Consider the following 12,360-nt stretch of genomic DNA (forward strand, 5'->3'; position numbering starts at 1 on the left):
GAAATTGTCGGTATTTTTGGTCTGGAACGTGAGAAAGCTTCGGTATGTTCGGGGTTGTAAGATTCGGTATGTTCGGTTTGGAGCGTAAGACAGACGCGGTATGTTAGGTATAGCCAGAGTTGTTATGTTTGATTAACGGACGTAAAAAAACGTTTGCTGTTATTGGTTTCATAAGTGAGAAATGGTCGGTATTTATGGTTGACAACGCAGGAAACCTTCAGTACGTTTTTAGTTAAAATTGATATACAGGAGAAAGAAGTCAAACACTTTTTTAATCTAGCATTTTAGTTCTAAAATTTTTTCAGTTGTATTAAACACAGCAATCAAAAATTGGTCATTACCTTGAACTACTGATGAAAAGCTCATCTTCTAATATCCAAAACTTTCATTAGTGTTAAAAACGGTCAAAATTGGCAAGTTGTGACAGAGTTTCCGCCGTTTCGAAGACTTGCGAAATCGGATATACAGGTATTTGCTAATATCAAATTGTATAGTAAAATCAATCCATATGACACAACGGTCCCTTAACCTGACTGCTAGTGAGAGCTTTCCTTAATTAGTACATTTGTGGCTAGTACTTAATTGGCTGCAAATTTGATATACCAAATACTTTTGTTAAGCAAAACGAACTTGTCGGAATTTGTAAGAAGAAAGCCTACCTTATAAGACATTGTTAGTTTTTGGTAAAATAAACCTGAAGGGCATCGCCGTTAAAAATTTGTAAGAAGTTTATAAGTTCTTTCAAGTTAACCGCATTGGAAAGTAATTTCATTGCACCGTTAATGCAGATATAAAATGAATTGCCCTGGTGGAATTCAGCTACTTCAAATTGTAGGATTCAGGCTGCATCCTTTGTAGCTTGAGTTCCGCGCAAAAAATAGTTTCCTAATTTTGGGGAATTTCGTTGCATTCAAAGGGATTCTGTTTACCATATCCGGTAACTGAATAAAACATTTTGGTTTGAAACTTTTGCATTATTAAAATCCACAATATGTGGTACAAAATTCCACATTTTGTTGCTAATTATACTCTTAATGGCACTTAATTTTTATAAATTTTTAGTAAAATCTCGAGAAGTGTCTGACTTAATCCAAAATTATAGGACAAGGGAATTTTCGGCAAAAATGTTTAACTTAAACTTAGTTTGGTAGTTTGATAAAAAAATGAATTGCTTTACGTTCAAAAACGGAATTCAGTCCAACCATGGATTCGGCAATTTAGAATTCTTTTAATTATGCGGAATTCGGTTACTCATTTCCCTTCAAAATAGCTTCTATTTCTCATATAACCGAAATAAGCTAAGTTTGTGTTAAAATTCTCGTGTATTAAAATTAAAAACAACGACATTTTGTTACATTCTCATTCAGATATGACCCCGGAAATTCAAGTCTGCTTTTGCGGTGCTATGTTGCCTGGCCAACGATTAGACTGAATTTTGTCTTTATTAAAATTTGAAAATGATGGCTGTCCTGGTCTGCCATGAAGGATGTTCCCTCTCCATCAGCCAATGTCCATTCACACGTAATTGATGTGTTTGTTGTGAGAGCCGTGTTGACCCACATTCTGACAAACTGTATTCCAATCTCACCCACACATCCACGAACATAAGTCTGTTTCCAATAGTGTCGCCATCCCGGAGAAAAGTTACCATCAGCTGAAAACTTTTCAATTGATCTAAATACTATTAGGAATAAGCAAAATGGTTTTAGGTAAATAAAAGCTACAACAATAGAAATACATTTAAGCATTATCATCATCATCATCATCATCATCATCATCATCATCATCATCATCATCATCATCATCATCATCATCATCATCATCATCATCATCATCATCATCATCATCATCATCATCATCATCATCATCATCATCATCATCATCATCATCATCATCATCATCATCAACATCATCATCATCATCATCATCATCATCATCATCATCATCATCACCATCATCATCATCATCATCATCATCATCATCATCATCATCATCATCATCATCATCATCATCATCATCATCATCATCATCATCATCATCATCATCATCATCATCATCATCATCATCATCATCATCATCATCATCATCATCATCATCATCATCATCATCATCATCATCATCATCATCATCATCATCATCATCATCATCATCATCATCATAATCATCATCATCATCATCATCATCATCATCATCATCATCATCATCATCATCATCATCATCATCATCATCATCATCATCATCATCATCATCATCATCATCATCATCATCATCATCATCATCATCATCATCATCATCATCATCATCATCATCATCATCATCATCATCATCATCATCATCATCATCATCATCATCATCATCATCATCATCATCATCATCATCATCATCATCATCATCATAGAGCAATCATTAAATCGGCAAAATATGAGGCCTGCGATCACTGCCCAGGTTGAGGTGTGCATTATTGATCAGAACCATCCAGACCATAATCAGCCATGATCAGACTTTAGTTCGTTTTAAAAAATTCTCGTTTTTGGCGCTTTTTTCGGCATCCTTCCAGAAAATAATTAGCCATGATCAGACATATCCAGACCATAACCAGCCATGATCAGGATTTAGCTCGTTTTTTGAAATTGTTCTCGTTTTTGCCTCGTTTTCAGAATTATGCTCCTTCTTACCGCGTTTTAAGATTTCTGATATACAATTTTACCATTTTATATCATGATATGCAATAGCCTAAATTGCGACTAGGAAGATCATTCTTCGGAAGTAAAATTTTCATTTTGAATTTCGGTACCCATTTAGCGGAGTAATGATTACACGAAAAACCTGAAACGAAAACTCAGTGGCCTAAAATGTGGTCTTCTCTTCGAATTCACTTCTATTTGTGAAAATGCAAGTGTTGTCATCAAAATTAGTGCTTTTCGACAATTTTTTGCCGTTTTGCATATTTATAACCCATGCTGATCTAATATTTACAAGAATTTTCATGCAACTAGCTAATAATAGAAAACGAATTACATAATTAGCCGGCATTAAATATGAAATTGAAACTAGTTCAACTAATAAAGATTAATTTTGAATAGCACCCAAAGCAATCAAGATATAATGTGTGCGAAAAAAGTGGTGCAATTTCATTTAGAAGATGTAACCAAGTCGATATGCCCAGACCAAAGTGAACTCCGATCCCACCATCTTCGAGCTCACACCTGCGCAAGGTGCGCTCAGACTACATGGTTTGGAAAAGCTGTCAAGCCCATTATAGTCTGGAAAATCTTCCGGATCTTGTCTAATCAGTGGCGCTTCGAGCGCGCACTATTCTGATCAGAAAAACTTTTGAGTGCAGTTTTTGACTATTTGTTGTTGTTTTACTTAGAGACATTGGGTCTCTCAATAGACAACAATGCTGCAGTGTTCTGATTTGGGACTCATCTTTTGTCTGATTGTGCTGATCAGAACCAAAGAGTCCAGCTGAACGAAATTGCCGTTCTCATTTACTCTCTGAGAATAACTGTAGATAGAAACTTTTTTCATTGAAAGTTGTCTAAGATCATCTATTGATTCAGACAGAAGCACTAATGGCACACTAAACAATTTACTCATTCAACACTTGACTTGTCTTTTTATTGACAATACTCTAATAAATTGTTTTTCCTTAGTTGAAATTAATACTGGAAAATGCGATTTATTTTAAATGAATATATTATAATGGAAAGTTCAGAGAATTATTTATGTTTAAAACCATTCTCTGAAAAAAAGTTTTTGAGCGCACTTCAGTCCGATTAGAGGCAACTTCGAGCGCACTTTAGTCTGATCATAATGGGGTTCGATAGCAATTTAGTCTGAACAAAGGTGAATTCAAGTGCATTTGAATCTGACCAATAGTAAATTTCGAGCGCAAGATGACAAGATGACAGGATCTTTTCGATTGCGCTCAGAGCGCGCACAGACTTCGGAACCCACGATACTCTGAATAGAAGTCTCTTCGATTGGCGTTTGTCTGATCAGGTCCCTTTTGTCTAAAACAGTCTGGTCAGATGTCCCTTTTATCAGGGACGGTCTGACGATAGGCAGCTTTGGTCTTAAAAAATTCATAGGTGCAAAAAATCTGACTAGCAAGGGATTCGAAACCCCGGAATCCAGACTTCTCGATAGAATCATTACCAACTCTGCTATCACTCCCCTATGTTTGACAACCTAACAACGGGTTTTATTTTAGCAACAATTTTATTCGGGAGTGAGAGCCATTGAGAGCCATTGAGCCACCAAAAAAAAAGAAAACAAGCATTAAACAACCATTTGAGAAGTCATTGATTGTTTTAGATCAAAAGCTGAAAATGCTCGCATATACAAATAGACACTCACAATCAAAGTGATAGCTTTCAACTTTGTTTTTGGGCACACTTTCAGTGCATGATTTGCCGCCAGTCGGATTGACCCCGTCATTAAAATTAAGATACTGTGGTGTTTATTAACTGGACTCTAATTTCACTAGTGATTCTATGCGTCTTACATAATATTACGTTTCCATTCGTGATTATACATATTTCTGCGATTCTAGAGGTAGACTTTATATAATTTTGCACTTGTCGTCGTAAATCTAACATAATTTTGTGTTTAAAAAGGTAAATCTTACATTATTTTTGCTTCTCTAGGTGTAGATGTTAAAAACACACCACTTTTCGAAACTTCGTTTATTAGCGAACAAAACAACAAGAACTAGATATGCTGATTGACACTCTATATACACTGGAACTCACCAATACCAGGTTTTGATTGGATTTGAATAACTACTTTACTAAATGAAATTTTTTTATTTTCAATAAGAACACTATCAAAATATCCATTTTCACCAATGAAAAATAGATTTTTTTCCGAGACAAGTTACACAATGTAACAAGCAAACAAATTTAAAAAAATAAGGTACCAAGATTCTATGATCCACATATATGTTATATCCAGGGTTTCAATATTCTTTTTTGGCTGTATAGTGACTTAATTTCCTACAAACATGAAAAAACAATTATTTGGTAATTGTTCGACGCCAAAAAGGGGCTATAAGGACTTCCACCCAAAAAAGCTGGACGCAACCTAAAAAGACAGACTGTAATCGGTATCATAATATCAACATCAGCGCAATACATAATTATCAGAACATCATATAGCTATAAAGATCTCTTCTATTTTCCGTTTAAGTGCAGATTTGGTTGATAGAGTTTGCACTTCTCATTGACCCTCTTTTATTTAAACTTCTATGAGAGTTTTTCATCCTTTGCTAGCGAACAGAAACGGCAACGTACTAGCGAAAAAAAACTAGATAAAAATTTTGCTGTCTTAAAATGTTTTTAAAGAAGAGGGGCTTAAGCAAAGTTTGATTTGATTTGAACAATTTACCTTGAAAAACTTCTTTTAAAAAAATTTTTTGCGTTTAATAGCAAAGACACATAAATTGAATTGCATTAGTCTATTTTAAATCCAGCTAAGCCTAATCATTTGACCAAGGCAAAATATGCAAACCAGTGGGCAAAACAAATTCAGTTTCTGTAGGATTTTCTCAGATTACTGACGCAATTGCATTGAATGATTTTTTTAATCAACGAATTTTTAAGATTTTTTTTACAAAGTTATCACCAGTTATTAGCAAACGAAAGCAGTAAAAAAGATCTAACTTTTTATTTAGATCAAGACAAATACACAATAAGAAACGTAAAAAAGTTTTCTTGGAAGAAGTTCTGGACTTGATGCAAAACAAAGGTGTTTCAAAATTTCCTTTCCGAATAGTTGCAAAACAAAACAAAAACGAAACTTATGATGTAGTTGTTTTTTATCTAGCAAAGACAGACCAATTGTTCTAGCTGATTCAGACACATTATGCCTTTCCTGCAGAAAAATTTACGGCAACTGTTCCTCATTTTCTGCAACCCTCATTACAACTCAAAAGTTACCAATCAATGTGTCTAAGAACACCTGACAAAAAAGTGTTGCAACATTAAAAGGAGCAAAGAAATTCAACACAGTTTTTAATATTGGCAGCTTCTTTTTTTAAAACTATTTGACAGCTGCCGGGACGATGAGTGATTTAAACAAAAGTTGGTAATTTCTTAATTCATACTCAGTATACAGATTCACTACTTAAAAGGTCTGAAAGGTTTTGTAAAACGTTTCAGTAAAACGTTTGGTTGTTGAACCCAAAATATCACTGAATGCAATTATTAGGTATTGAGTATTTGTAAGATGAACGTGTAGCTAATCTCTATTTCATTTGAAATTAACGGAATTTATTTAAGTGTTGAATTTATGCAAGCTAACAGCTAAATAAACTCTATAACATATCAGATCACAGCTAAAACTTAAACGTTGTATGCATGTAAGGTCAACGTTAAATTCAAAGCCAAAATATGTAAGATCTTTGCTTAGAAACGCCAAATTATGTAAAATCTACACTTGGAAACGCAATATTATGTTAGAAGTAAAATATGTAAATTATGTAAGAAATTTTCTCTCAATACACTCTAAAATTTTCTCGTGTGGGATCACACAATTTTTTTTGTCGTGTGAGCATTGAATTACACGATTTTTCGTGTGATAGTCGCAAGACGCGAGAAAAATTACCTCGTGTGTTAGTTTTTCACACGATTTTTCGTGTTCTATGAAAACATGGGTTGAAAGCCGACAAAAAATAATTTTAATAATTTTGAACCCCAAGTTTCTCATTACCGGCCAATATGGTTACAAGAAACTTTTTTTACAAAATTTATAGTTGGTGCAAAATCCCTCAAACTTCACTAAACATTCCGGAAAAAGAGGCCTTATTCTCTAGCTAAGATCTATATTGAATTGCCACTATTGAATTCGTCATCTTTTAACCCCTTTTCAAGGCATAGTTGTAGAGACAACACAGTAAATTGCAAAAAATGGGGTAAAGTGGGCCACCTAAACAATCCTCTCACAAAAACTGTTTTTATCATTATGTTTTAGCCGTAGGTCGGGGCGTTGTTAGGTCTGGGCACTGAGCGCTCGTACAAATATGCGTTTTTCTAATTGGTCCTTTAAATAAGAACCTGTAAATTGTGCAATTTTGAATAACTTCATTTTTTTGAAAACTCGTATTATCGAAACCAACAAAACATAAAATAGAAATAAAACCGTTACAAAAATTAATTTAAAAATCAAATTTGTTTTGGCTGGTAGTTACTGATTTCTGATATTACGCCAGAAGTTGAGAGAACTAAAAAAATAGGTTCAAAGTTCAAAAGTTTACCGACATTTTCTTATAACAGATATGTTTATAGGAGACATAAGATAACAACTGCAACCGTTGTAGGCTCACTTATAGCACGTAACAAGTCCAATTGAATCTTTGATTGACAAGATTGTGTCATTTGATCCCAAACAGTATAACAAAGGGAAGCAGAACATAAGAAGCCCAAAACATTTTTTGAAAGCGTTTGCTCAAAGCCAGAAAAACCATGAGCTCAACTATGAAACCATTATATATTCCTCGGGATTCAATTATTTGTAAATACTATCTGTCAATAACTGAGCCTTGGTTTGAAGTTCTTGACAGCAATTAAAATAAAAAACTACAAATGTCAAAATATTTAAAAATTTTGAAAAAGGCCGCGCCAAATAGAACCTAAAAACCTTTTATTGTAAGGATTCATAGTAAGATCAAGATCATCCCTGATTTTGCTGCGCATATTTGCAAACACTTCATAGTGAAACTTTTGGCTAAGAAGATATTCGGTCCCATTTTTAAACAAAAAATCGGAGATTTTTTTTAAAACTAGCAAAAACTTAGCCTAAAAACTCGGATCGAACAATTCAGCAACCCGCCATCATCTTTGAAGAATACGCCAATAACAGTATTTTAACTAATTTTAGCAAAATCGGCAACAATTTTGTCAAAGAAACAAAAAATGTGAAAAAAAACAACGGAATGCTGTCTACAGTTCACAGAAATTAAAATCTCGATAACTCCCTGTAAAATACAAAATTCAAAAAAATCTTTTTAATTCCTTATTCTACGCTGCACGGGGTTTCTAATGATACCACCCACAACTCTCTACGCTGATTATATCGATTGGTCAAATTTAACTGAACAAAAAACCCATTTGAGTATATATTCCGTCCCCCCCCCCCCCAATTAAGTAGGTTGGAACAAAAAAAATATGCTATCTGAAAGTCAGCTTATATTCATTCGACAGTCTTATTTTTGAGATCATTTCATTTAAACTGTTGAATTGTTACGCCATTTTGGTTGCAACAATTTTGTATATTTTTACCGGGCTTCAGCGCAAATTGCATAGAAAAGCAGTGCATATCGAGCAATGGCCGTTTGCACGAAAATTCCAACCTTTCAGAAAACAAAAGAAAGTATTATAAAATTTAAGTTCACTCAAAAAACTTGTGTTGGGATACGTTTTTTTTAAATAAAATCAAGGTAACGGTTCCCAAGCTATTTAAGAGTCAGACAATTTTTCTCCGAAAGAACAAACTTAAAAAAACATCATTAAATTTTTTATGAGCTTTGCTGGAAGTCAATTGATGTCCTCCTAGGTTCCCGTTTCGAAAAAAAACTTAGGTATGTACAAAAATTTTTACGTTCTCATGCGTAGCAAACAAGAATCTATCAGCTTAAATCGGCAAAAAAATGAATAAGCAGAACTTAGAAAAACTTTACATTTTTCTTGATTAGAAATGAAGCACGCTGCCTTATATATATTTTTTACGCTTGCAATATATATGGGATTAAAATAAAAATTTTGAGATATTCATAGAAAAACAAAAAAATTCTTTTCACGTTTACTCTACTTTGCTAATCTTCTTTTTTTCACTGCTTCTATGAGTAGGTTTTAAAAGTTGTGCTAAAAATTGCTGTTTGAATTTTAAAAAAAACTTTCCCGGACCCGTGTGTCATAACAATTCAGTACTGAATCATAGAATTTCCATTATGATTTTTACTATGACCAGAGTTCTGATCATGGCACTTATTAGACATTTCATGGTAAAATTCATAGTAAAATTCTGATTTTCTTATGAACATAATGATTTTTTTCTCTGCATTTATTATGAACATTATGACCTTCTTCTCTGCATTTATTCTGAACATCACGACTTTTCCTCTGAATCTGCTCTGATCAGTATGAAAATCTAAGACGATGAAAAAAAACAATAAGAAAACTCTAATTAATACAATCGAATACAATCGAATAAAAAGGGATAATTATCAAAAGAAAAAATTCATTGCAATTAAACGTTTTGTACATTATTGTCATGTATCAATGTCATCCTCTTTCATTTCTTCCACTTTCATTGCATCCTCTTCCACTTTCACTTGCCATCACCTTCACATGCCATCAAATTCACTTTCTCAAGGTGCTATCAAACTCACTTTCATCTTCTCGAGCTATTCGCTTTCGCTTTCACTTTCAACATTGGACGTGCTTTATGCAGTTTCAAATTCTCTAATCTATCCACGTCTTGAAGTGATACTCCCTCCTCCTGAACTGATAACCGAACTCAAGGTTGGCAAGGAACTCTTTCCATCATCACCCATTTGCCCATCTCTGCCCGAGACTTCATCACCTGCAGCCATCTTGAATGTGGCAGTGTCCCCATCTTCAACACATGTGTTCAAGAGATCCGACAGAGATCAAATCAGAATTTCCAGATTGTATGTGAGATCCTAAAGCAAATCTGACGCAGAACAAAGTTTTTATAATATTTAAAAAAAAAACAAAAATATTAAATATATATATATATATATATATATATATATATAAATATATATATATATATATATATATATATATATATATAATATAGATATATATATATATATATATATATATATTTATAGGATTGCTTATAGGACCCCCTAGATTGCTTATAGGACCCCTTAGATTGCCCATAGGACTCCCCTCGATTGCTTATAGGACCCCCTAGATTGCTTATAGGACCCCCTAGATTGCTCATAGGACCCCCTAGATTGCTCATAGGACCCTCCTAGATTGCTCAAAGGACCCCCCTAGATTGCTCAAAGGACCCCCTAGATTGCTCATAGGACCCCCTAGATTGCTCATAGGACCCCCCTAAATTGCTCATAGGACCCCCCTAGATTGCTCATAGGACCCTCCTAGATTGCTCAAAGGACCCCCCTAGATTGCTCATAGGACCCCCCTAGATTGCTCATAGGACCCCCTAGATTGCTCATAGGACCCCTTAGACTGCTAATAGAACCCCCCTAGATTGCTCATAGGACCCCCTAAATTGCTCATAGGACCCCCCTAGATTGCTCATAGGACCCTCCTAGATTGCTCATAGGACCCCCTAGATTGCTCATGGGACCCCCCTAGATTGCTCATAGGACCTACCTAGATTGCTCATAGGACCCCCTAGATTGCTCATAGGACCCCCTAGATTGCTCATAGGACCCTCCTAGATTGCTCATAGGACCCCTAGATTGCTCATAGGACCCCCTAGATTGCTCATAGGACCCCTAGATTGCTCATAGGACCCCCTAGATTGCTCATAGGAACCCCCTAAATTGCTCATAGGACCCCTTAGATTGCTCATAGGAGCCCCCTAGATTGTTCATAGGACCCCCTAGATTGCTCACAGGACCCCCCTAAAGTGCTCATAGGATCCCCTAGATTGCTCATAGGAGCCGCTAAATTGCTCATAGAACCCCCCAGATTGCTCATAGGACCCCCTGGATTGCTCAAAGGACCCCCCTAGATTGCTCATAGGACCCCCTAGATTGCTCATAGGACCCCCTAGATTGCTCATAGGACCCCTTAGACTGCTAATAGAACCCCCCTAGATTGCTCATAGGACCCCCTAAATTGCTCATAGGACCCCCCTAGATTGCTCATAGGACCCTCCTAGATTGCTCATAGGACCCCCTAGATTGCTCATGGGACCCCCCTAGATTGCTCATAGGACCTACCTAGATTGCTCATAGGACCCCCTAGATTGCTCATAGGACCCCCTAGATTGCTCATAGGACCCTCCTAGATTGCTCATAGGACCCCTAGATTGCTCATAGGACCCCCTAGATTGCTCATAGGACCCCTAGATTGCTCATAGGACCCCCTAGATTGCTCATAGGAACCCCCTAAATTGCTCATAGGACCCCTTAGATTGCTCATAGGAGCCGCTAGATTGCTCATAGAACCCCCCCATATTGCTAATAGGACCCCCCCCCCTAGATTGCTCATAGGACCCCACTAGATTGCTCATAGGACCCCACTAGATTGCTCATAGGTCCTCCTAGATTGTTCATAGGACCCTCCTAGATTGCTCATAGGACCCCCCTAGATTGCTCACAGGACCCCCTAGATTGCTCATAGGACCCCCTTAGATTGCTCATAGGACCCCTAGATTGCTCATAGGACCACCCTAGATTGCTAATAGGACCCCACTAGATTGCTCATAGGACCCCACTAGATTGCTCATAGGACCCCACTAGATTGCTCATAGGAACCCCCTAGATTGCTTATAGAACCCTCCTAGATTGCTCATAGGACCCCCTTACATTGCTCATAGGACCCCCTAGATTGCTTATAGGACCCCCCTAGATTGCCCATAGGACCCCCCTAGATTGCTCATAGGACCCCCTAGATTGCTCATAGGACCCCCCTAGATTGCTCATAGGACCCCCCTAGATTGCTCATAGGACCCCCCTAGATTGCTCATAGGACCCCCTTAGATTGCTCATAGGACCCCTAGATTGCTCATAGGACCACCCTAGATTGCTCATAGGACCCCACTAGATTGCTCATAGGACCCCACTAGATTGCTCATAGGACCCCACTAGATTGCTCATAGGAACCCCCTAGATTGCTTATAGAACCCTCCTAGATTGCTCATAGGACCCCCTTACATTGCTCATAGGACCCCCTAGATTGCTTATAGGGCCCTCCTAGATTGCTTAGAGGACCCCTCAGATTGCTCATAGGACCCTCCTGGATTGCTCATAGGACCCCCCTAGATTGCTCATAGGACCCCCTAGATTGCTCATAGGACCCCGCTGGATTGCTCATAGGACCCCTTAGACTGCTAATAGAACCCCCTAGATTGCTCATAGGACCCCCTTAGATTGCTCATAGGACCCTCCTAGATTGCTCATAGGACCCCCTAGATTGCTCATAGGAACCCATAGGAACCCACTAGATTGCTCATAGGGCCCTCCTAGATTGCTTAAAGAACCCCCTAGATTGCTCATAGGACCCCCTAAATTGCTCATAGGACCCCCCTAGATTGCTCATAGGACCCTCCTAGATTGCTCATAGGACCCCTAGATTGCTCATGGGACCCCCCTAGATTGCTCATAGGACCTACCTAGATTGCTCATAGGAC

General features: G+C 37.0%; 1 protein-coding gene across 1 annotated transcript in view; it reads right to left on the bottom strand.

The window, feature by feature from the left end:
- Positions 1–12,360, bottom strand: part of LOC142334949 (uncharacterized) — a 100,968-nt gene that overhangs the window by 87,910 nt on the left and 698 nt on the right. Inside the window, exon 2 of the mRNA XM_075383278.1 lies at positions 1,470–1,674. Within this exon, the coding sequence (XP_075239393.1) occupies positions 1,470–1,562 (93 nt within the window). The 5' untranslated portion in view covers positions 1,563–1,674. The remainder of the gene's footprint in view (positions 1–1,469; positions 1,675–12,360) is intronic.

Source organism: Convolutriloba macropyga, chromosome 2 (assembly GCF_964194025.1).
Source record: "Convolutriloba macropyga chromosome 2, txConMacr16.3, whole genome shotgun sequence".
Taxonomy (NCBI): domain Eukaryota; kingdom Metazoa; phylum Xenacoelomorpha; order Acoela; family Convolutidae; genus Convolutriloba; species Convolutriloba macropyga.